Raw genomic sequence first — 27904 nt, 5'->3', positions numbered from 1 at the left:
ATAGTATTACTGAACATTGACCATAGTCTTATATAGCCATTATATGCATCTTTTGACGATTTAAAAACCTAAAAATTATAAAGCGTTGCAACGCGAAACGATTGAATAATTTGGAGAGTTCTGTTGTTGTCGTTTAAATTTACGAAACTACGAAGATTGCTTATATAAAGTATAAAATACGTCCTGCATGAACACTCGGCAGAATAGCCGAGACGGCTAATGCGTTTTTACTCAAGGACTCCGGGGGTCACTGGTTCGAGCCCCAGTGCAAGCTACATTTTTTTTCTTTTTTTTTAAATTTTATTCTTGATTTTTCACTGGCGCTTTTAAGATCCAATATTTACATCTATCAAAATAAAGCATTTAATGACTAACTTAAAAATATGCCAAAATCTGTGAAAAGGCCCCTTTAAAACTGTAGCATACTGCCGTAAGATCACTTTATCATGAATAGCCATACAGTCAATAAATATCTGCAATTTCTGATTTTAAATATATTGAATGGATCTTCAATTTTAGTCCTCACAGTATATTAATTTCAAGCGTGCATTGAACTTACTATTGACCATTATATTGAATATAAATTTGCAATTTACACACATTTGTGCCCGAACACAAGTTCTGCACCTTGCTAACATGTTAGCCTTGTTCTGAGAAAACTGGGCTTAATGCATGTGCGTAAAGTGTCAACCCAGATTAGCCTGTGCAGTCCGCATAGGCTAATCAGGGACGACACTTTCCGCCTTAACTTGATTTTCGGTAAGGAGGGACTTCCTTGAAACTAAAATACCATAAAAGCGAAAAGTGTCGTCCCTGATTAGCCTGTGCGGACTGCAAGGCTTATCTGGGACGACACTTTACGCACATGCATTATGCCCAGTTTTCTCAGAATGCGACTCATATATAACAATAACATGCTTGATTCGCGTTAACTTGTGTTTCAGGCGTTCTTCGTGCATTGTCCCGCCTTTTCAGTCAATGGTCCAACATCGACTATTGTCCATATAATTTGCACATTCCCAACTTTCTCGTGCGTAAAAACTGCCACGTTGTACGTGTAGAACAGCGTAGAATTCAGCTAAGGTAAACGCTTCAGAACACCGATAGGTTTCGCACTTCATCATTTCTTCTGGACGTTACGTGCACCTAACCAAATAAAGTAAGTTGTTTTCTGGTCTTTTCTTTAATTAAATATAGTTTATATTTAAACAAAAAAAATCGCCTAAGTAAGTGTGAAAATAGCCGAGAAACAAACTCTGCTGCTTTTAACCACATGGAATTCATTCGACACTTAACTATACTAAAATGTGATAGTACTGTATAAGCACAGAGACGAATGAATCCCAGTGTCGTCAACGACACATTTACTAGGTATTGACCCATTTATGCCCAGTTAACTCGCCCATCCTTCTAAATTGGATCAATTTATTTCCAAAATTAGGGATGTCTAGTATATTTATTTCTATATTTAGAATATTTCTTACAGAAATTCCTTTAAACAAACAGCGTAGACCCTGATGTTCTTCCCTCTCTATCCTACACTTGTCGCACGATTATGTATATTGTATGTTTTAATTGAAACGCAAATAATAATGAAATCTGAAATAAGTCTACGTAATCACTATTTCTACGCCCAATATATCCCGCAATGCCATACAAAAAGCATTATCCTAAACATTCATCACAACAACACGATATTAAATTAACATTTTAAGGTTTCAGTATTTTGACAAAATTGAAAAAAATATTTTAGAATGGCGATTGTTCGTTGAAGTTAAGATATTTGCGAGGAAACAGTAATACTGGATATTTGCTGTGCCGTGAAATATAAATTAACAACGAAATATCTTTTTTTTTAATATACGGCGTTGATTGTGGTCGGTGTTTATTCACGATCAAAAGTCATATCTATAAGATCAAAAATAGCGAATGCCTTTTTTTCTGCGTAGTTCTTAGCTGCAACACACGCAAATCAATTACGGGCTGTTGCGCCAGATTTCGTGGCTTATTTCGCTTTATTAGATACTATTACTCAGATATATATATATATATATATATATTATATATCACTCGAATCTTATTTAATTCCATTATTAATAGTATCGTGAATCATCGTGCTGATGCTTAATAAATTGGTCTAAATGGATAGATATTTATAATTAAATCATTCAAAATTGGCCATTATCATGCAATTGTTGAAAACACATTAAAAGTCTATGATTGACATTCTTCTCTATAAAAAGGGGCACACGCTCTGTATTGATGTCGAGAATTGAGTGTGAAACTGCTCTATCTCTCAAACCTTATCATTAGAGATAAAATTGTTTCATGCTAAATACGCAGTTAACATCGTTGCTAAACGAACTGTTGTTTCCCTTTTCATACCATATACTTCCCAAAAATAGAAAGTCGATGGAATAACATATTAATGTTAATGTGAGATATGTTTTGTACATTGCAAGTTTTCTACTGCGAAAAGTTTCGGGCCTACCGGCGGGCAATTATTAGTTGTTCTAATGTTGTTACTGAAAATTTCAAGTCAATTCGAATTACCTACGGAAAGCCTACTACCCGCCACACCTGCCGTATCCGCGCGAGAAAGAGTTGTATAATTTATGCAAGAGGTTTGAAATCTCCAAATATTATCATTCACAAATGGAAGCATTATGTGAATATTGTGTTAAATGGAATATTTTTTCTCCGAGCTCATATACAAAAGAATCAATAAACAATCTTTGTATAATACGTGTCGCGGAAGAAATAATTTATGAATGATTAAAATAATCCACTATCTGCTGCGTCTTAATGACGTAGTACAGGTCATGCATAATCTGAGGCTATTAATGGATTCAGGAAAGCAACGCAATAGAATAAGGTTCGGCTTGTTTATATTCGCAATTTATTAAACGTTCACCGTGAGTTCATGGATACGATAGACAACAACAAAAATGCTTCATAATCGCGTAAACCGAATAATAATTCAAAAAAAAAAATACCAAGAATTATCTGTTTCGTAATCTCGTTCATGCTTCTACAGCGGGGTTAAATTTGATATGTCAGGGAAACGTTCTTTTGTTCTCAACAGATAGCGGCAATCTTTTGTATTCACGGGTGCTAACAACGCAATAGTAGAAGGTTAAGCTTGTTTATATTCACAGTTCTCAATTTATTAAACGTTGAACATGTATTCACCAATTACTACAGGTATACTATAGACAACCTCAAAAATGCTTTATAATCGCTAAAACCGAATATTAAAAAACAACTAAATATAACAAGAAATATCTGTTTAAAAGGTAGTCGGCGTAAATGCTGACTTTGAAAGTTTGCAATTAACGTTTCTAAATAAATAAATTGAAAACAAAAGTTTAACTGCTGTGTTGGTTTTTTATGCTCCCTGAACATTTTCGGGAAGCATATAGTTGCCAGTTTGAAGTTCCGTTCTTCCATACTTCCTTACTTCCTTCCATCCGTCACACTTTTGTTACAGTTTCTCATAGCTCCTTCAATATTTGTTCGATCTCTTACATATTTGGCATGTAGGCACCTTGCATGGACCTCTACCTTTTGATGAGGTTTGAGGTCACTGGTATCAATGTCAAGGTCACCAAGGCTTATAATAGATTTTTTCCGTCACAGTTTTGTTAATTTCTCATAGCACCCTCAATATTTCCCGATCTCTTATATATTTGGCATGTATGTACCTTTCATGGGCCTCTACCTTTTGATGAGGTTTAAGGTCACTGGGGTCAAGGTCACCAAGGCCAATAATAGATTTGTCCGTCACAATTTTGTTACAGTTTCTCATAGCGCCTTCAATATTTTACCAATCTCTTACAAATTTTGCATCTATGTAGCTTGCATGGACCTCTACCTTTTGATGAGGTTTGAGGTCAAGGTCAAGGTCTAGAGGCTAATAAAAGCCTTTTTAGGTGGTTGTTAACACATAGATTGACAAAGCGCATTCTCGGGGAGCATCAATCAGTTTCACTGATATTCTTGTTTTCACCTGTAAGTCGCATATTCATATCATGAGATGTGTGTTATCATTGTCAAACCACACATTAGTGTACGTAGATAAAATTATACTACTCGAGTGCACATCATATGTGTCCTAACATGACTTATTATGAGTATCTTTTTGACTACTAGTATCAAAATAAATCGTATGTTAATATTTGTATTAAACGCGGTTTTCCTTCGACACATTTAAATCACACTTTCATAGCCGCGTCATGCGAAAATGGGTCTTATGTGTTTAGACCAGCGTATCTTAAACCCAATATGTGCATTTGCGCAGTCTGGTCAGAGGCGGTGCTGTTCGCTATAAAATCACATTATGTATCTCCTGACCAGACTGGGAGATGCGCAGGCTGATAGGGCTATAAATATATATATATATATATATATATATATATATATATATATATATATATATATATATATACATACGCAGATATATATATATATATATATATATATATATATATATATATATATACATACGCAGATATATATATATATATATATATATATATATATATATATATATTTATATATATATATATATATATACATACGCAGATATATATATATATATATATATATATATATATATTGGTATATATATATATATATTTATATATATATATATATATATATATACATATTCACACATATGGCCAGTTACGGGGTCTCTGATTTAGAAATAGGTTATGGGGTTCCCACTTTAAATACATGTATCTCCATACCCTTTTTTATCCGATATAAACACGAATTAAGGTATATAGGGGTACCTACTATTATTATTGTATATAAATACGTCATTTATTTAACGTCTTATACAAGGAAATATATAGCGAACTTATTTGCGAGGTATATACAATTTCAATTTCAGACCTGATTGTGGTTTTCGATTTAAGACCTTATTGTGAGATTTGATTGCATTACCTCCCCTACACCCCCCTCATAGTAATTAAAGGAGCCTAGATTGCGGGGTTGTATATAGACCCCGTTTTTTATATTGACCTCGTAAGTACAGTCTGAAAACTACAGAGACCGCGTAACTGGCACTATGTATTGGTATACATACGCAGATATATATATATATATATATATATATATATATATATATATATATATATATATATATATATATATATATATATATATATTTATTTATATATATATATATATATATATATATATATATATATATATATATATATATATATATATATATATTTATTTATGGGCGCATGTGGAATAAGACCCATTATCGCATGGTGAGGGTCATTAACAATCTCGTTGCGAATTGTAAATGGCACATTTTAGAACAATGTTTTTCGATACAAAATTTAATTCAAAATAGCAAACTTGTAAATAAGGGCAGCCTATCAAGGCGTACTGGAACTATTTCCAGACGTGCTGACCGAGTACGACCGTGTACGGCAAACATTGTGGTTGGATAAATTAACGCTACATAACGATGTCTGTACTCAGCGCAAAGGATGTAGCACTGTTCAGTGTAAGGACTACTCAATGTAGATATATAGACTTTTATTCAATTACAATTATGCGTTAAAACACATCTCGCCGAATTTCAAGGTTAGTACTCGTTCACTAAATCGTCCAGGGAATATATAATGTCACTCTTATCATGTCACTATAATATTTCGGTAATGTTGGTCTTCTCATCTTGAAAGCAAATCTGTGTTTATCGATAGTCAATTATATATTCCCTGTACGATTTAGTGAACGAGTACTGACCCTCAAATTCTGCGAGATGTGTTTTAACGCATAATTGTAATTGAATAAAAGTCTATATATCTACCTGGCCACAATGTTTGTCGTTTGAACATACATTGAGTAGTCCTTACACTGAACAGTGCTACATCTTCGCGCTGAGCACAGACACCGTTATGTAGCAAAAGTTCAAAGATTTTATCTCGAATCAGCCTATGAAATATTAAAAAATATTCATGCATGTTTGCTGGCGTTATGTAAAAGTCATTTAAGGTGAAAAGCTGGGTAAAACAGCTATGCCGAAAAAGCACATTAATGCCCTATACCTATGTTTAGGTCAGAGTTGTTGACACCGTGAACTGCTAGGTTAACAAGTAATGCATAAACAACAAAGTACGGGTCAACAGGGCTCTCTTTATGACTACCTAATTCGTGAGTAAAAGTATTGCTCGCAGATTTATTTTAAGCTCACCTGAGCACAACGTGCTCATGGTGAGCTTTTGTGATCGCCTTTTGTCCGTCGCCCGTCATGCGTCGAACGTTGACCGTTGTGCGCCGTCAACATTTGCCTTGTTAACTCTCTAGAAGCCACATTTATTGTCCAATCTTCATGAAATTTTGTCAGAAGATTGAGTTTGAAAATGGTTACGTTTGCTTGAAAAACATGGCTGCCAAGGGGCGGGGCATTTTTCCGTATATGGCTATAGTAAAATCTTGTTAACACTCTAGAGGCCACATTTATTGTCTGATCTTTATGAAACTTGGTCAGAAGATTCATCCCAATAATATCTTGGAAGAGTTGGAAAATGATGCCAGTTGGTTGAAAAACATGGCCGCAAGGGGGGCGGGGCATTTTTCCTTATCTGGCTATAGTAAAACCTTGTTAACACTCTAGAGGCCACATTTATTTTCCGATCTTCATGAAACTTGGTCAGAAGATTTGTCCCAATAATATCTTGTTATCCCAGGTGAGCGATTTTGGACATTTCAGGCCCTCTTGTTTATTTATTTTCATCAATTATCTTATTGTATATTTTGAATTTGTATATGGTGTTCACAAGTAAAAGTTGTGTACAAGGAATTATTCCAACAATATTCATTTAATATGATGGTGATTGCAAATTGCCTTTATATTCAGTTCTCATTACCATTGTCATCATACTTTGTATGCCTTCAGAACGTCCAAAAAGGGCCATGTTGTACCAATTTAAGTTATTTCTATAAAATAAAAAGGATGATAAAAAGTGCACACAAATCTCAAGCCGTGCGTTATGACACACTCTTTATAAATTTGAATGGCGTGTGTTCATTTCAAACTTGCGATTAATTTCGAAAAATGAGTTGCGTCTTAAATTATGCAATTGCGAACAACATCAGTGCCTTCAGCGCTTTGATATATTCAAATTGAATGGTCGCTTACAATGGTCAGGCTAAGGTGAAAAGCTGGCGTATATAGCTACGACGAAAATAGCCCTCGCCATAGTAGAATCAATATACCACCCATGTTCAAACAACGCATGCGTAAATAAAGTAAAATCCCAGTGTCGTCCGCCCGTTATCTTTTTTTTTTGTATCGCTTATCGTCCATACGAGCCAAGTACAAGCCATTTACACATCTTTACAGGTACTGGATGGACTTAAAGTCAACAATGCATTCACGACGTGTTGGACCTTATGTTTTGTTTCTGTTCGGATTTTCTGGATTTTGCGCGATAGTGTCATATAAGGTAAGAATTATCTAGTTGTTATCCTGTATCATGAGTCAGAGTATGTCACATATAAACTCAACAAACAGCATATGATGTTAGACGGGGAGATTCTGCTGGCCCGGTATCTACATGTTTTATATGCATATGTTGTTTTATTAATGCTTGTTTAACAAAGGAAATGAAAAAAACTGTACATAAAAATTTAAGAATTTATTAAATGAACGATTCTTTCAGTTGCATTGATTTTTTATTTCGTGTTAAAAATATGAAATTACTTGTAAAATGCAAGCATTTATTTTACTAACGAGTATTTCTGTTACATTGATCGACCTTTTCATTCCGTGTGTATGAATATATGTGTAAACATAATATTAAAATAAGCGAATAATTTCTTGTTTAATAAGAACGTTTTACATTCTCGGTCGAAACCCTGTTGCAAAATACATGAAACGTTATCATACTTCAAAAGAATAGAGCAAATATCTTCCCTATTGACAAGGAAATACAGAAAACAAAACACCTAAAATGTCGAGCCCCGAGGGAAAACAAATGGTATTTATGTGCTGGTACCTGCAACTGAATGGTTATTTTATTTGCTTTGTTAAATAAATGCTTTCTTTATTCTATTTGCATTTTACATTGGAATTACAAAGACTGTAGCCCTATTAAATGTATACGATAACATGTTAATGACTGTGTAAGCACGGATGGCTGAGTGGTTTGAGTTCTAGACTTTTACTTCAAGGATCGATGATTCGAGCCCAGTTGAGGATTACTGTTTATGCCCCCGGATCGAATGATCGGGGGGTATATTGTTTTTGGCCTGTCTGTCTGTCTTTCTGTCTGTCATTCTGTCCCAAAACTTTAACCTTACAGTAAAGTTTTGCAATAACTTTTGAAATATTGAACATAGCAACTTGATATTTAGCATGCATGTGTATCTCATGGAGCTGCATATTTTGAGTGGTGAAAGGTCAAGGTCATTCTTCAAGGTCAAAGCTCAAAAATTTAAAAATTTAATAAAGTAAAGTTTTGCAATAACTTTTGAAATATTGAACATAGCAACTTGATATTTCGCATGCATGTGTATCTCATGGAGCTGCAAATTTTGAATGGTGAAATGTCAAGGTCATCCTTCAAGGTCAAAGGTCAAAACAAAATTATTGCGGCGCATTAGGGGGCATTGTGTTTCTGACAAACACATCTCTTGTTTCTTTCCGTTATTGTATTATTATTCTATTGGATTCAGATATGAAATTAAAACAATATAAGTTGTTTGCATGCTAGTTATCAAACAATTAAGTAACACATTTCTGATCATAAAATGTCATCGGTATATGCAGAAAACAAATCGAGAGTGTTTCTTCCGCGTATGCAAAATGTGAAAGGGGTTTCTTCCGCTATGCTGTTTTTAGGGAAGGGTGTTTCTTCCGGAGGGTATTTCTTCCGTACACCAACGCTGATACGGGCCGCAGTTTGACACGAAGAACGTCACATCATACACGTTTATCCCAAATGATTTCGGGTACCAATTAGTAAGCGGCTCGTAGGTCATTTAATATAAGGGCAAATACGTTTGAAAAAAATGCGAATATGCGAATATCAATTCTGTTATTCGAATACTGGCCATTCAATCGAATATTCGAATATTCGAATAATTTTGTCATCCCTAATAATTATTCTAACTTTTTTACGCGAATGATGTGATGGATCTTCAATTACTGTAAACGCGGTTGCTTTTAATGTCAAAAAGTTTAAAATGACACTTTTCTTTCTCTTATTCCACAGGTAATCTTCAGTGGAAGAGGTTCCAAGAAAGGTTCGAACCCGGACCTCATTTGCCAACCGGAAGACCTCCTAGACACGCTCTTCATACAGGAAGTGAAGACAAACCTCACATTGCGCGTACCCAGTGCTGACTTCCTGTTGTCACGTTCCAGGGAGGAATTGGCCGTGCTTTATCACAGGTGCAATTGTATCGGCCTTGCTTTATATAAGGACAATACATTTCTTTACAGTTTTTTACCTTATTATTATAGGTTTTTCCTTTGAGTATTTGTCTTTGTCTCACTTCGGAAAACTCTATTCAACTCGACAGGTTCATTTAACCCCATTATTAAAAACCACATTAATATTAAAATTGCCCCGCGCTCATTCAATATCATTTGCAACTTTTGAATCCTCGATGAAAGGGTCCAGCAACATTTAGCGAACAAGCTGACCTAATAAAAAACACCTTAACAACCAATTATGTACCTGTACAATAAACACACAGCATATGCATTGAACAAAACCATTACAACTATATACAAAATAACGTGCGTTAGGTGTTAGCCGCTAAGCAAAGGTTTCTCTACTATAAATATATAAATAATAAACACCGAATTTGAAATTGTAGACGCTGACAATAACTAAATCACGCTTTGATTCACACACAATTGAAACTATTCATACAATTCATCACCTAAAGAAAAACTGCCTACGGGGAGAATATTATGTTCACCAAGTCCTAACAGCTACAAAGGATCGACTTATCCCATAACGTTGTCGATAAGAGCCTTTCAGTGTGTATTTAGTCGAACTGATAACAACCGTCTTATTCTCTATGTACAAGAAACATTTTGAAAAACATTGTGTACCGTAGACGTCCAAGTAGTATTAAGGATGGGTATGGTTTACTAAAATTTACTTTGGTATGTGCAGAAATGTTGCACTTATTGCATAACGACAGAGGTTAACGTATTTTAAACTGATTTAAGTATTGGGTTATATATTTATATATTGGTGCTTAAATAAAGGGCAAGGAGAAGCTCATGTTGAATCAAAATATTCAGGTTTTACCAAACCAGTTTCCTGAGCATGTGATCTGAATTTAAAATGACCCGTTTGAAGATATATGTGCCGTTTGTAATTCATTGCCAACTCGTGGATATTTGCTTTGTTTTGATGTTAAATAAGTGCTGACAAAACAATCGTTCTGTATCTATGTAGTATAAATTATTACAAGCGTGCATGAAAAATATGTTGGGATGCAGAGTGATGTAGACTCACTGATGAAGTAACGCGCATTCTGAGTTGTTCCTTCCTGTATTTTATTCATACTAAAACAAATTCCCTATTAAAATTTAGAAGGTATATATTTTTAACCAGGTTTTCCGAAGGAAAAAACTGGTTATTAGATTGGCGAATGCGGGCGGGCTGGCTGGCGGGCTGGCGGGCTGGCTGGCGGGCTGGCGGGCTGGCGGAACAAGCTTGTCCGGGCCATAACTATGTCGTTCATTGTCATATTTTAAAATCATATGGCACATTTGTTCACCATCATTGGACGGTGTGTCGCGCGAAATAATTACGTCGATATCTCCAAGGTCAAGGTCACACTTTGAGTTCAAAGGTCAAAATCGGCAATAAATGAGCTTGTCTGGGCCATAACTATGTCATTCATTGTGAGATTTTACAATTATTTGGCACATTTGTTCACCATCATCGGACGGTGTGTCGCACGAAAGAATCACGTCAATATATCCAATGTCAAGGTCACCACAACTTAAAATATATTTATTTTGAAACAAACTTACAAAGGGGGTTAATTTTGTTTGTTCATTTCAAAAGTTCAGTTTGAGTTGTCTCCCTTAATCAGATTTTTTTTTCACAATGAAAACCTGGTTTTGTGACAATTTTGTCCCTTGTTATTATATATAAATTCATGTTTTCATAATGCTAAATATTTTTAAATTAAAATAAGATTAATAAATTAAAATGTCGATGTAAGAGCTGACTCGACATTCGCCCCAGCTCGGTATTCGGGACAAGTGCCGAATGTCGATGTCAGAGCTATCTCGACATTCGCCCCAGCTCGATATTCGGGACAAGTGCCGAATGTCCATGTCAGAGCTGGTTCGACATTCGTCCCAGCGCGATATTCGGGACTTTTGCCGAAAGTCGATGTCAGAGCTGACTCGATATTCGTCCCAGCTCGATATTCGATGCTTGTGCCGAATGTCGATGTCAGAGCTGGCTCAACATTCGCCCAAGCTCAATATTCGGGACTTTTGCCGAATGTCGATGTCAGAGCTGGTTCGATATTCGCCCCAGCTCGATATTCGGGACATTTACTCGAAATTCGGAACAGCTCGATATTCGGGACTAGTGTCGAATGTCGATGTCAGAGCTGGCTTGAAATTCGCCCCAGCTCGATATTCGGGACTTTTGCCGAATGTCGATGTCAGAGCTTGCTCTGACATTCGCCCCAGCTTGATATTCGGGACTTTTGCCGAATGTCGATGTCAGAGCTGGTTCGATATATGCCCCAGCTCGACATTCGGGACATTTACTCGACATTCGCAACAGCTCAATATTTGGGACTAGTGTCGAATGTCGATGTCAGAGCTGGCTTGAAATTCGCCACAGCTCTATATTCCGGACTAGTGCCGAATGTCGATGTCAGAGCTTGCTCGACATTCGTCCCAGCTCCATATTCGTGACTTTTTCCGAATGTCGATGTAAGAGCTGGCTCGACATTCGCCCATGCTCGCTATTTGGGACTTTTGCTGAATGTCGGTGTCAGAGTTGGCTCGACATTCGCCCCAGCTCGATGTTCGGGACTTTTACATGAATGTCTATGTCAGAGCTGGCTCGACATTCGCTCCAGCTCGATATTCGGGACTTTTGCCGAATGTCGATGTCAGAGCTAGCTCGACATTGGCCCCAACTCGATATTCGGTTTTTTTGCCGAATGTCGATGTCAGAGCTGGCTCGACATTCGCCCAAGCTCGATATTCGGGACTTTTTCCGAATGTCGATATCAGAGCTAGCTCGACATTAGCCCCAGCTCGATATTCGGGACTTTTGCCGAATGTCGATGTCAGACCTGGCTCGACATTCGCCTCCGCTCGATTATCGGGACTTTTGCCGAATGTCGATGTCAGAGCTGGCTCGACATTCGTCCCAGCTCGATTATCGGGATTTTTGCCGAATGTCGATATCAGAGATGGCTTGTATTTGCCCCAGCTCGATATTTGAATGTCGAATGTCGATTGTCGATGTCAGTGCCAACTTCACGCACCTGTCGAGGTTTGTTAAATTGACAAAATAAAAAAATGTTTTAGATTCGCAAATTTTCGTTGTAATTACGATATTTGCGAGGAAACAGTAATAATGTACATTAACCATGCTCCAGTAGATGCCTTTTTGGACGATTTAAAAGCCTTAAAACTATAAAGCGTAACAAACGCGGAACGTGAAACGATTGAACAATTTTGAGTTTACGTTATATTGTGTGACACTAGGAGAAAAGCTTATATAAAGTATAAAGTATAAAATACATCATTTATATTTTGAGGACGAACGGCCGAGTGGTTTAAACCAGGGGGGGCTGCGTATACAGGAGCTTACCGCGTTTAAGTGAGAAAGTTGTTGCAAAACTTCAAAGATGGCGTCGTTTTAGTGTTTTTCGTGAAGGAGTCGCGAATATTTTCACCCGGTAAGCCAGTTTATATTTATATTTCTTTTGAATGAATACGCCCTTTCGGCTCTCCGATGTTTGGCTTCCCTCGGTTTTTTGTTTCAAGATCGAAGACGTAAGGATAAAAAAGTTATTGAAGGAAAACCGTCGATTGTCTCCTTACGTGACGTTCGAGAAATGGGATGTGCAAATATCATTTCCTCTTATAATACACAGTATTGATGCACGTGTACGGTAAAATATAACTAAAACCATGATTATTTCATTTTCCCGACGCCGTTTTATCTCTTATAGCTAATTTATTGCCAAAAACTATTGGTTTAACTCCTCTTTTTGGAACTGACTTCCTTTTAAGCACATTTTGGGACATGACTTCCAAATACACGAACTTTCTGTCGTGATTGAATTTACCATTGATATGAATGTTTTAAAGAACGTTTCCTCTGTTTAAATGTATACCTCTTTCATACTTTTCAAAGATACGAAACCTCCAGCTACATTACAAAAGATGAAACATAACTTGTATTGTTATAAACTGCGACATGATACGTGGGTGGGGAGCTTCACGTTTTTGCAATATGCATGTACTATTAAGCAGCATAGCGCCCTTTTTGGAAGGGATATTCTGTCCTGATGTTATGTTAACTACTTACCGGTTCGGAATCCATTTTAAACTAATTGGCGGGTGCACACAGCAGCGGATAATATGCAGGTCAAAAATAGATTTTACATCCGGTGATGCTGGTTTTGACACCCGACGCATATATACATTTATGAATGAAAGGCTTCATGAACGTTGACGTCGCTCTTGGTTACCAGAAAAAATCCCACGTACGGATTTCAACCGTCATTGTTTACAATCTATTAAGTGCACAAGTACTGGAATTTGTATAGCGTTTTTTTGAAGGTGCATGTCCAGCGCGTGTGCCGGGAAAACAGGGCTTAGTGTATTTTTTTGTTCAGCTCTATAATATTTATATCAAATCTGTATGAAACAATGTCGGTGAACATTAATCCGGTAATAATTTTTAGCTCATCTATTTTTTGAAAAAAAAAAATGAGCTATTGTCATCACCTTGGCGTCGGCGTCCGGTTAAGTTTTGCGTTTAGGTCCACTTTTCTCAGAAAGTATCAATGCTATTGCATTCAAACTTGGTACACTTACTTACTATCATGAGGGGACTGGGCAGGCAAAGTTAGATAACTCTGGCGTGCATTTTTACAGAATTATGTGCCCTTTTTATACTTAGAAAATTGAAAATTTTGGTTAAGTTTTGTGTTTAGGTCCATTTTATTCCGTAAGTATCAAAGCTATTGCTTTCATACTTGCAACACTAACTAACTATCATAAGGGGACTGTGCAGGCAAAGTAATGTAACTCTGACTGGCATTTTGACAGAATTATGGGCTCTTTTTATACTTAGAAAATTGAAAATTTGGTTAAGTTTTGTGTTTAGGTCCACTTTATTTCTACAGTATCAAAGCTATTGCTTTCATACTTGAAACACTTATTAACTATCATAAGGGGACTGTGCAGGCAAAATTATGTAACTCTGACTGGCATTTGGACTGAATTATAGGCCCTTTATACTTAGAAAATTGAAAATTTGGTTAAGTTTTGTGTTTTGGTCAACTTTACCCCTAAAGTATCATAGATATTGCTTTCATACTTGGAACACTCCCAAACTATCATAAGGGTACAGTAAAATGACAAGTTGCATAACTCTGGTTGTCATTTTTACGGAATTATGGCCCTTTTTTGACTTAGTAACTTTGAATATATGGTTAAATTTTGTGTTTCGATCCACTTTACTTCTTAACTATCAAGGCTATTGCTTTCAAACTTCAAATACTTTCATGCTATCATGAGGTTACTGTGCCTGGCAAGTTGAATTCTACCTTGACCTTTGAATGACCTTTACTCTCAAGGTTAGATTTGAATGATACTTTGACAAAACTACTCTTACCTGATATACCACAATAAACTCCACCCAAACCTTCCCCCGTGCCTTCCCCCCCCCCCCTCCCTCCCCCCCCCCCCGAATCACCCCCCCCTATTTTTTTTTAAGATCATCTCACAAATGACCACCACTCCCTCACACTATACCCCCCACCTCCCCCCCCCATTATTTTTTTGAAACGTTAAAAAACAAATATTTATTTTTATTATTTTATGTTTGAAATACCGTCCAACCATCGCACCCAAGAATCCCAACCCACCCCCCCTCCCCCCACCGGAATCCCCCCCCCCCCCTAATTTTTTTTTTTTTAAGATCATCTCACAAATGACCACCACACCCTCACACTATACCCCCCCCCCCCCGCCCCCCCCCCCCCCCCAAATTTCATTTTTTTTTAAACGGTTAAAAAACACAAATATTTATTTTTATTATTTTATGTTTGAAATACCGTCCAACCATCGCACCCAAGAATCCCCCCCCCCCATGTTTGTTTGTTGTTTTTTTTTGCATTTTTTTTTTCGCATTTTTGGAAAATAATGTAATAAATGTCCACACCCCCACACTATACACCCCTCTTCACTCCACCCCTCCCTCCTTTGTGATTGAAAATGAGAGTCCCTTCACCTTTAAAAAGAAAATAGATGAGCGGTCTGCACCCGCAAGGCGGTGCTCTTGTTATTTTTGTCGTTCAATTCCAACTTTGTTAGTTATAATTGTTTAGGTACATAGAGTTGCCTCAGTTGCGATGTGACCGGAAGCTGCGACTCGGTAACCAAGACGACGGCGGCTGGGACCTCTGTGATGACAGAAACTTCCGGCCTGAGAAACCGTGCATCGCTTACTCCTTTGGGTAAGTGGGAAATAATATATGTCATGAATGTATAATGCGAAAAATGTGATTCGAATATAATTCATTTACAATTAATACTTTCCTATAAATCAGTATATGAAGAAAACTTCGTTATTCACATCGTAGATAAAGGTAAATAATCAATGCTAGATTAAGGTAAATAATCAATGCTAGATTAAGATAAATAATTAATACTAAATTAAGGTTGCTTAAAGTATTGGAACAATATTGATCACAGACGGAGGAAAAAATAATTATTGTCAAAGCAATCAATAGTGACGAAGCAATCAATAGTGGCACAGCAATAAATAGTGGCAAAGTCGAGAGAACCTTACCAAGACAATAGCTTTTATGCCGTAGGTCTGAGGTGATACAGAATGGTAGCTATATTGATCTGCATTTGCAATAATGATACGGACAATTATTTCTATAAACCAGTAACTTCTATGGGTCATAATCTCTATTACCGTATCATAATGTCATCTTTAGATATCATTGAACCCTTGAAAAGAACTCGCTTACTCTTTCGTTATTGGACTTAATGAATGAAGTTGTTGGTGTCTATACATGTGTGTATTTGATGTAAAAAATGCTTTGGTATGCTTTAGATATAACCAAACCGTACCGCCAATTTTCGTAGGTAATGGGAGGGTATTCAACACGAAAATTCGCACCCTTTCTCATAATTTAAAGACACAATTGCTACAACAACTGATTTAATACTCTCTAAAACGATTTCTTTTCAGGATCAATAATGACTTCAGTTTCGACGATGCTGTTTCGAGTGAATACGGTTGTACCGTGCATTCGTTCGATCCCAGGTACATTATACAATATTCGTATCTTTGTATCAATTTTAAGCGGACTTGTTTACATATTATCTAATGTCTTATTTATATAAATATGTAGTTATATGTGTTTACTAACAAAACTATAATATATGCCAGTTTAAATATTTCATATTATCAATCTGTGATCATTCCCTTGCTGAATTACGGCATAATTTATGGTTATTTAATTTCTTTGATTGCCTTACCGCGCTTTCATAGAAGTATCTGTGGAAGGCGAGCAATTGATATAAGTGTGTAAGCGTTCGATAACGCATTCTAACAATGTTATATATTGGCTTTTGCTGGGCTTTCTAAGTGTCGTCCTAGATTAGCCTGTGCAGTCCGCATAGGACGAAACTTTCCATCGAATTAGGAGTTTCATTTTGAAGATACTTCCTTAAAACTAAATGAGTCGCGTTCTGAGAAAACTGGGCATAATGCATGTGCGTAAAGTGTCGTCCCAGATTAGCCTGTGCAGTCAGCACAGGCTTATCAGGGACGACACTTTCGGCTTTTCTGACATTTTTCGTTTAAATGAAGTCTCTTCTTAGCAAACATCCAATTTAGGCGGAAAGTGTTGTCCCTGATTAGCCTGTGCGGACTGCTTAGGCTAATCTGGGACGACTCTTTACGCACATGCATTATGCCCAGTTTTCTCAGAACGCGACTCAAATATTACATAAAAGCGGCAAGTTTCTTCATTGCTAAGCCTCTGAGGACACACTCACAAACGCACACACACACACGCACGCCTTGTCCATATACCAGCAGATAATTAGATTCATTGCTAATAGACTGTGTACAATATTATGCAAATATGCTCCTATTTATCTACTCTCTCTGACTCTCTGATTATCAATATTTTGATTATTCATTGTTTACACATGTCTGCCTTATGGTGATGTTTAAACGATGAGCTATAAATGCTTAGGTGAATTAAATATTTGCTCTGTTCTGTCAATATTAAAACGTTCAAATACTTGTCGGAGTATCTAGACTTATGTAAACAATTCGATTTCTGACAGTTGCTTTCATTTTAAATTTTATTCGCCGTAAGTGCCAATTAAACTGTGAACCCACATTAAAAAGGTTATGAATAACCCGGCAAAAATCGTGAAGTCTATTAACCACAATAATTTCTTTTGGGATTTAGTGCCAATGAGAGAAGATGTAATAAAAAGGGTAAAATTTATTTTGTATGATAGGCCAGACGGCATAATTTTTATGCAGTTTTTTTGTCAAAAATAGCCTATTAAAGTTCACCCTTCGGAAAATTATTAAAAATCATTCAACTTACAGCATTAGAATTTCAAAACATTGTCATGGCATTTGTTTTCAATCAGCAAAAAGTTTATTTGAACATAATAAAGACTTCCATGTATCCAATATATCCATGTGCAGATTTCAAAACATAATTCATTCAATCAGTTCCAGTTAACTTTTTGCAGCATTTATCCCCCTGTAAGCATCATACAAACGCTTTCTTGCTAAAACTTTTTCGGCGTCAGCTGAATACGCCAGCTTTTCATCTTAGCCTGACCTTTGTTAGCGTCCAATAGAATTCAAATAAAACTTCCCGCGGCCAAGTACAGATGAATACACTTCATTGACTGCATTGGCTGATTTGATAATACCACTAGAACATTGGAAACATGTCCGCGTCTTTGTAACACTGTTTTACTGCGTGTTCAGCATGAAACAGTTTTATCTCTAATAAAAAGGCTTTATAGATAGAACAGTTTTACACTCAATCTCGACATCAATACAGTTTGTGCGTACATCTTTTATTTTCAGAAGATTTTCAGCGCGAGAACGTTGTGTACTTAAAGGCCATGTTCTCATATTTAGTACTGACTTCCATATTCCTGTCAACATGTTATATGTAAAAGTATAAAGAGCAGTGGAAGCGATGCCTCACTTTAATGTGTTGCATTTCAACCCGCGAGGTATAAGGGGTCAGTTCGCGGTTAGTGTGTTTGAATGTCAGAGTTTATATACAGGTCAGACCTTCTGTGCTGTTCGGAGTTCGCGGTCAGTTATATAATAGTTATATAATAAAGACGCTATAGCGTGAACTAGGTGAACCGGAATTTTCTTTACCACCAGAAAGATGTGAAATGAAGATATCCAGCGATATTATTTTATGGCATGTCAATAATAGATTCTTAATGTGTTTTCAACAATACCATGATAAATATTATTTTTAATTAATTAACAAGAATTATTCCATCATATTTACTAATGTATTATTGCAGCATATTGACTAATGTATTAAGTATGAGCGCGATGATTCTCGATACTGTTAATAATCGAATCAAATACACGTAGCAATTCCCGATAAACCACTCAAACAGGTTTGTTCGAAGAACGCGCGTATACATATTTAAAATATGTACGGAGACTTCGCGTGTGGCCGGTTGACTTTGGTTTTCTTTTTTGTATCTATAGGTTTATGACCAGCAATATGTAATAATGTAAAATAAGCCGCGAAAACTCCGCGTAACATCCCGTACTGCGTTTGATGCAGCTAAAAACTGCACAGAAAAAAGATATTAGCTAAACTTGATCTCATTCATTTAAATCTTTACCTTCCATAAACTTCAACCACAATCAACGCCGTATATCTTTTTTAAAGATATTTCTTGTTTAGTTTATTCCTTTACTTAATGTATACCTTAGACACTTAGATCAGTTTGTTTTTATTGGGGCATTGTGGAAATTAAATACAAATTAATCGGAACTGCTGATTATCCGGAACTGGTTGACATGCTGTGTTAGGCAATTTACAAAAAGCTAATAAATTTACGGTAAAGTGTAGTGTCAAAACATGGTTTGTATGGACGTTGTACATGGTCCAATAAGTATGAAATGGTTAGTTATTATATTTATGTAACTGTTCCGTGGTAATGGATTGTATCAGAAACACGTATCGTTTAGAAATATGCACGATGCCCATCTACGGATGGATGTAGGGGTAACGCCGCATTTACACGATTATATGCGAAGGGGTAAACTACCATTACGATTAAAGTGGTTCACGTGTATGGATGAATATTATATTCAAATAAAGTCACTATTCCCACTGCAGCTTGGATTTATAGGGGGCATGCGGTCTTTTTCGTTTATTATATAAAAAGAGAATATGATTGTCAGTATGGTGCCTTATGTGTGCATTAGAAATTCCCACTCCAGCATGGGTCCATAGGGGACATGCGGTAAGTTAAATTTCTTCTATGCAAAAAAGGATATTATCGTCTGTATGATTCCAGATGAGAAAATAAGCAATTTATCACAAATCATCATTCTGCTTTTCAGCATGGATCTAAGGGACACACAACGCGGTCATTTAAGCTACTTCCACGCGAGAGGAATTTCCCACATGGACCAGATGGTTAAAGTGGGTGACACTGACTGGGAACTCCTAAAATACAATACCATTCGACGGCGCCTAGGCCACGAAAGTGTACGTAACATTAAGTATCCGCTCCATTATTTTTACGACGATTTTATATCAACCTTCTAACATAAAGAATCGCTCCTTATTGTGAACGGCGCTATTTCCTTTGAAATATCTGGGGATTATATAGAGATTTATAATTAAACGAATATGAATTAAAGAAGAGATCATTCACTTACTAACAACACTATCATATTTAAACTAAGACAGTCACCTATATGGTTATACCATTTTCGTCTCCTTTGAATACATTTTCAAAGACTCCTTTAGGCTGGATTTTTTTTAAATTAAAAATGGGGTTATGTTGTCCTGTTTACATTTGAAACTGATGTCAGTTGTTCATTGGTATTTGAATTGCAATTGCTAGTAAAGAAAATCGCGGAAACAAGAAAGGAATAATGAGATTAAGTGTTGGCGTTTAAACATAAATAACAGAACAAACACTGGCACATCGATAACTCCGATTATTCTAAAGTTGTTCCTTTAGTAAACATGTGTCAAACAATATCAAAACAAATAAAAACGCATTCAAATTTGTGTAAACGGCCACTTACATGATAAGAGTAATAAAGAACATAGTTTCCTTTGTTATTTAAACAATTTCCGCGCAGAGGAAGAGATGCATGTACTTGACAAATATGTCCGATACAGAAACTTTTCATAACATAAGGGGTAATATTTTGAGAGCATGTAAATCATGAATAAGGTAATATTGTATCGACTTCGATATAGCCGAAGAATTCATATATGTAGACCAAAATGTAATAACTAATCTGTCCTGAAAGTGTAATGATTTGACAAACGGATGTAGCTCCACAAACGTTGCAATATAGTGTGTTTTCCCTTAATTCTCAAAAAATAAATTATAATGTTTAAATATTCACAACATAACACATATTTTGTTGGAAACGTTTGTGAAAACAAACTAACCTTTGACCTTATGCCTTTGTACAAAACTTACGGACGAACGCTGTCAATCTCAAACAGATTTTAAACCGGTATCGTCGTGTAATGATATTAGATATCTAATGTAACCTTTGTACATAATTTCCACAGCGAAATTCTTCGCTTTTAGGTTTGTTCGAGGTTTGCAAAATACAAGATATGCACTGACGCCCAAACGTTTTTGCATAGATTTGTTCTCGAACATGTAACTTTTTAAAAATAAGACATTCTTTAGTTCGTTGTTTTTTTTTTTCCAACGATATCATATATCAGTGTATTCATTATTGGTATTTAAAATTTATTATACACAAAGGTTAGCGCCAGAGTTAGTTTTTTTCATGCTTTTCAAGGATATCATTAACAGTATTCCACGAAACCAATGTACCTAAGAAAGTTACAATCACGAACTACTACGCAATCATGAACTTGTTCAAAACCACAATTAGAACACTTTCTGTGCTACATATGATTACATTAGACCCAATTTTTAGCTTGGTTGTTTTCGGAGAAAACCCGAGGTATTGTCATAGCCAGCTCGTCGTCAGCCGTCCGCCGTAGGCGTCGTGCTAAAACCTTAACATTGGCTCTAAAATCAAAGTTCTTCCACCTACAACTTTGAAACTTCATATGTAGATGCACCTTGATGAGTCCTACACGCCACACCCAGTTTTGGGTCACTAGGTCAAAGGTCAAGGTCAATGTGACCTCTAAAAAACCAAATCTGACAAGCTTTCGCAGCCGAGCGTGGCACCCGTTATGCGGTGCTCTTGTACCTTCACTGCCCTTTGTATTGGAATGGTGTCCTGATACAAATGTTCGGCACCCGGTTGCATTATTTCAAATATACTTTATGGAACATTTACAACACTTGTCGAAATCAATTGCATACACGGATTGCGTCACGATTCCGAAATGCAGTGCCACAATCATGGCATACAAAATCTTATAACACTCGGGGGACCACGTTTTCTCTATGATTATGAACAAAACTAAAGAGGGGAGAAATTGATATCTGAATAAGGATTATGGCGTCTTTCAATATGGTTATTATCTCGTACCTGAGGCAGCAAATTAAACGCGATGAATTAATGATTAATGTGTTGTTTCTCATTGTTTATGTTTGACTGACTAGATTTTCCTGGTTTTCTTATTTCTTATGCTTTGTTTTTCATAGATTTGAAGTATACAGGTTTTCAATGCTTCCTGTGCTTAGTTTGCCCTAGTTTTGAGGTATACATGCAAAGTTTGAGACAATGTCCATATATCATAGATAAATTTTTGAATACAATAGGGTCCAATGTATCTACCTCGACAACCACATTCCTAACGATTATAAGCACAGGGACCCAGCACAAAAAAATCATTTATGATATAAAATATATGATTATAAGGACAGCCAAGTCATGCGAGAACAGAGCTTTTCATATCTTTAATTAATATATTGCAAAACATTTGTGCCTACTAGTGTGTTTGGTTATTCAACGGGCAAACGGACCGTTATAATAAAAGTAATTTTACTTTTTCAGGAGACGGTATCTATTCTAAAAATAGACGTCGAGGGTTACGAATGGGCGGTGCTTAAGGACATCATGGAAGATTCGAATTTAATCGGCACGAAAAATTTAGCGGTGGAATTCCACCTTGAGGTAAGAGAACAATGTTATGGGCATTTATTAACACTGAACCTTTCAATGGCCAACAATAATTGGACGTTGAAATGTTGCTGGCAAAGTAAAGGTGTAAGTAAAGCGATTAAAAAAGATGCATGAACTACCTATTTGATTTTCAATTAATGTACTGTAGGAAATAATTCAAATTATTAAATTATGTGCATTGAGAACCTGCCACAACAACTTCATTCTTAAGCTAAATGTGATACATCTTCAACCAATAAAATAAAAAAAATCAACTATTACAAGCATTAAAAATACTAGCTATGGCATTTTCAAATGAAAGCCGTACATGATTGTATTTTCTCTTTTTTCCAGCTAAGTGGCAAAGAACAAGGCAAATCGCGTTATTTACAGGCACTGGACGTTTTACGGCAATTGTATGAGAGCGGATTTCGGATCTTCTGGTCTCATCAAAATCATTATTGTCGCTTGGTATCAAAGTGCCGGAAAGAAGTTAGAACCAATTGTCACGACGTCAGCTTTGTGAAAATCAGTTGAAAGACAAAAACAAATCGACCTTAAAGATTAAAGAAGTGTTTTAAAAAAATCCAACTTAATTTGGCAAATGAGTAAGAACCTTCGTTCGTGGATATTAAGTTTGCTGACGCAGATGCAAAGGCTACAAGTTATTAAAAGCACCTCCAGAAATGTTGTGGAGTTAATTTAACAAAAGTCCCTCATATTTAGTTCGCTGACGCAGATGAAAATGCTACAAGTTGTTAACAGCTCCACCATAATGTGTGTGGAGTTGATTTAACAAAAGTCGCTCTTTGCGTCTTGGTTTTGTGTAAATACCGAACAAGCGCGTACAGATGGAATACTGCTTGCAATATTGATGCAGTGAATGGGGCACAGGCAAATTAAAGGCAAGGCAGTCTGATCAAGATCGTGCTAATGCCCACACGAAATGTTTGATAACATAGAACGTTTCATGCGCGGTTTTATGCCCCCGGATCGAATGATCGGGGGTATATTGTTTTTTGCCTTACTGTCTTTCATTCATTCATTCATTCATTCATTGTGTGTGTCCTAAAACTTCAACCTTGGACATAACTTTTGCAATATTGAAGATAGCAACTTGATATAAGGCATGCATGTGAATCTCATGGAGCTGTACATTTTGAGTGGTGAAAGGTCAAGGTCATCCTTCCAAGGTCAACGGTCAAATATATGGCTCCAAAGCGGCGCAATAAGGGGCATTATGTTTCACAAACACAGCTCTTGTTTTATCACGTGATTATACGAAAAATGCGAATCATGAACGTTGTAATAATTATATAAAATGTTTCAGACCATCTTCTTTTCTATACATACCATGTACATCCATGATATTGTACAATGTAACGGAGGTAAGGATCAAGAAATTAAATCACTGCTTAAAGTAGAACATAGTTATTGCAATTTGTAATGCGTTATTGCCGTTTGTAAACGAACACATTGCTGTGGAATTGGTTCAAATGTTTTTATCCTGAAGATCTATATTGATGGAGCTAATTTATATAAAGATCGTAACTAATCCGGGAATAATGTACAACAAAAGAGACGTCCCGTTCAAGACACGAAACTGAGTATTTTAGTGTCGGATAGGACTGCGAGTTATTTAAATGAAGAATGAGATTTCTGTGTATCAACACTGCTGTCTGGATTTTGGAGCTATTGAGTTACCACTTAACCACAAATTTAACAAGCAATTATAAGAACACCAAACTGGCTTCCGAAAAAAGCACAAAGTCGCCACGGGACACAAAAAGAGCCTCGAGTCGCGGACATCTTTGAATAAACTTTGAACTTTATGCGAAGTTTGGCTCACATGTGACGCCCTTAAAGAGGCAACGTGGTAGGAACGCCAAATAGATATGTCGAATAGACGCAGACTCGCTAGGCTTTTCGTGGAAATGCGTAGACATAGAACATAGATCGCTCATGAATACGGCGATCCCACTGCGCTCTAAATGCCAGCTGGGAGACATGTCACAACTATGTTGTTGTTGGTTTGGTTTTCCGTCTTAGCCTGATTCCTGTAGCCGGTTTTCGAACAGTCATTTTACTTTATCATTACATATACATTTAGAGTCCAATATGATCTGAGCAAGGTCGAGAACACATGCTAAATACCGAACACGAGATAGTCCTAATGATGGTCATGTTTAAGACTTGTCGGTGCGTTCTGGAGTTTGCCAAATATTAACACTTATTATTCAAGAGTTTAACACTCAAATCATTATGAGCCAGTAAATACTAATGCACTATATTGTGGTTGGGATTAAATAAAAGGTTGTACATGTTCTCCTGTCACATTTTTAGCTCGACTGTTCTATATGAAATATATATAGTGGAGCTATCCTACTCACCCCGGCGTCGGCGTGACCGTCTGCGTTAGCGTTAGCGTTAGTGTTAGCGTAAGCGTCTGCGTTAGCGTGCAAATGTTTAAGTTTTCGTACTACCCCAAATATTTTCTTTGTCCCTTGACATATTGCTTTCATATTTTGCATACTTGTTTACCAACATGACCCCAACCTATAAACAATAGCAGACAACTCTAGGAAGCATTTTGTCATAATTATGGCCCCTTTTCCACTTAGAATATGCAGCAAATGTTCAAGTTTGCGTACTACCCCAACTATTTTCAATGTCCCTTGACATATTGCTTTCATATTTTGCATACTTGTTTACCAACATAACCCCAACCTATAAACAATATCAGACAACTCTATCAAGCATTTTGTCATAATTATGGCCCCTTTTCCACTTAAAATATGCAGCAAATGTTCAAGTTTGCGTACTACCCCAACTATTTTCAATGTCCCTTGACATATTGCTTTCATATTTTGCATACTTGTTTACCAACATGACCCCAACCTATAAACAAGAGCAGACAACTCTATCAAGCATTTTGTCATAATTATGGCCCCTTTTCCACTTAGAATATGCAGCAAATGTTCAAGTTTGCGTACTACCCCAACTATTTTCAATGTCCCTTGACATATTGCTTTCATATTTTGCATACTTGTTTACCAACATCACCCCAACCTGTAAACAAGAGCAGACAACTCTATCAAGCATTTTGTCATAATTATTGCCCCTTTTATACTTAGAATCTATCTTAAACTTTGCGTACTACCCCAAATATTTCCTATATCCTTTGACATATTGCTTTTATATGTTGCAAACTTGTTTACCAACATGACCCCAACCTATAAACAAGAGCAGACCACTGTATCAAGCATTTTGACATTATTATGGCCCCTTTTACACTTAGATAATTGAACATTTTACTTAAATTTCCATAACTTCTTTATTTATGATCAGATTTTATTATTACTTTGACAAAACAACACTTACCTGAATACCACAATCGATTCCACCCAAACAATACCCCACGCCCCTACCCAGAATCCCTCCCCCCCCCCCAACCTCCCCCCCCCCCAATTTTTTTTATTTTTTTTTTAAACATCATCTGAAAAAATTACGCCACCCCATATTATACCCCCCTCTCACCCCCTACCCCCTTACCCCCCCCCCCCCAAAAAAAAAAAAAAAATTTGAAAAACTAAAACAAAAACATCATCTTATAAATTACCACACCCCACATTATACCCCCCTCTCCCCCCAAAAAAAAAATAAATATATATATATTTTTTGTCCTTTTTTTATTTTTGAAACATCGTCTAATAAATGACCACACCCCCACATTATACCCCCCTCTCACCCCCCCCCCCCCCCAAAAAAAAAAGTAATTTTGTTTTCCTTTTTTTATTTTTGAAAGATCGTCTATATATTATTGAATATGAACAATTTCCCCATGATGGCTTATGTTATACTGTCAAGCACTCGAATAGTCGAGTGCGCTGTTCTCTGACTGCTCTTGTTACGTTTACTTTAATTCAAAACGATTTTAGTCTCAAGCCAACTACACTGCATGCCTGCTAGACCGTGATCAGTTATTTGGAAATGTTCAATGCATCGTGAATCAGATTTTGTTCACGCTCTACAATTTTCTCTTTGTAACCGACTTTCAACTTCTATAACGAATCGCAGGTTGGTTCGAATGGTTGCACCGTCACAAGGATTTCAATAGACGCAGATTTTAGCAGGTTAAATCGCTCAAAAATGTAATTTCCTTATTCAGCGAATGGATTAAGTCGAAGTGTCCCGATCAAATAACCATATACATTAACAAGGGTGGGGGGGGGATGGAAGAAGATTGATTGACTCGTTGAGCTGGAGGTTTTGCTAAACAAATTACAGTACAATGGTCAGTTTTGTAATCTGTGTCCCATTCCTTTGACAATATATAACATTTTTGGCGAACAAAATGGCCTCGGTTGTTATTTGTACGTCGTTCTTACTAAATGCTGGTAAGACGCACAAAGACGCACAAAGACACACAAAAACGCACAAAGACGCACAAAGACATACAAAATACTCACTCTTAATACTTTATATAATATATTACAATAAATCATTATAATATATTAAATTCAAATCAAACATTTATGAAAAAAAAATGTATTTAGGGACCACTTGGGATGTAAAATTTAAAAATCTGTTGACAGTCAGCATGTGTAAAGTTCTGCCTTTTAAATCGTTTACAGAGAGTGAAGGTGGAGTTAAAGATAAAAAGCACTACCCGATGCACTGATATTGAACGTGTCATCTGATTCCTGCATGTTCAGTTCCGAGTTGCAATCGTAATTGTGTCTTGTTCTGTGAAAGCTGGTCATAATGCATGTGTGTAAAGTGTCGTCCCATATTAGCCTGTGCAGTCCGCACAGGCTAATCAGGGACGACACTTTCCGCCTAAACTTGATTTTCGGTAAGGAGGGACTTCCTTGAAACTAAAAATACCATTAAAGCGGAAAGTGTCGTCCCTGATTAGCCTGTGCGAACTGCACAGGCTAATCTGGGACGACACTTTACGCACATAAATTAAGCCCAGTTTTCTCAGAACAAGACACAAAAGCACTACCTGATGCACTGATATTGAACGTGTCGTCTGATTCCTGCATGTTCAGTTCCGAGTTGCAATCGTAATTAATCCGCCTAAGCTTGGAACCAATGAATAAATTGTGTCTTATTCTGATAAAACTGGGCATAATACATGTGCGTAAAGTGTCGTCCTCAGATTAGCCTGTGCAGTCCGCACAGGCTTATCAGGGACGACACTTTCCGCGTAAACTTGATTTTCGGTAAGGAGGGACTTCCTTGAAACTAAAAATACCATTAAAGCGGAAAGTGTCGTCCCTGATTAGCCTGTGCGTACTGCACAGGCT

The 27904-nt window shown here is 36.6% G+C and overlaps 2 protein-coding genes across 2 annotated transcripts in view; one reads left to right on the top strand and one right to left on the bottom strand.

Annotated features, from left to right (window-relative positions):
* Positions 1-27904, bottom strand: part of LOC127867957 (folliculin-interacting protein 1-like) — a 280754-nt gene that overhangs the window by 149198 nt on the left and 103652 nt on the right. The window lies entirely within an intron of this gene.
* Positions 992-23611, top strand: LOC127867965 (probable methyltransferase-like protein 24). Its single transcript, XM_052409499.1, has 8 exons — positions 992-1159; positions 7370-7472; positions 9243-9421; positions 15598-15726; positions 16473-16547; positions 19872-20019; positions 22485-22604; positions 22947-23611. The coding sequence occupies exons 2-8, from the start codon at positions 7377-7379 to the stop codon at positions 23127-23129; spliced, it is 930 nt and encodes a 309-aa protein (XP_052265459.1). The 5' UTR covers positions 992-1159; positions 7370-7376; the 3' UTR covers positions 23130-23611.

Source organism: Dreissena polymorpha, chromosome 2 (assembly GCF_020536995.1).
Source record: "Dreissena polymorpha isolate Duluth1 chromosome 2, UMN_Dpol_1.0, whole genome shotgun sequence".
Lineage (NCBI taxonomy): Eukaryota > Metazoa > Mollusca > Bivalvia > Myida > Dreissenidae > Dreissena > Dreissena polymorpha.
Note: the sequence above shows the minus strand (reverse complement) of the source record. Positions and strands in the feature narration are given on the sequence as shown.

Excerpts from the sequence above, each read along its gene's own strand:
- LOC127867965 (XM_052409499.1), top strand. The coding sequence starts at position 7,377 with ATGGACTTAAAGTCAACAATGCATTCACGACGTGTTGGACCTTATGTT. Across the intron at positions 15,727-16,472 it reads TGCATCGCTTACTCCTTTGG|GATCAATAATGACTTCAGTT; the intron begins GTAAGTGGGAAA and ends ATTTCTTTTCAG. Across the intron at positions 20,020-22,484 it reads GGCGCCTAGGCCACGAAAGT|GAGACGGTATCTATTCTAAA; the intron begins GTACGTAACATT and ends TTACTTTTTCAG.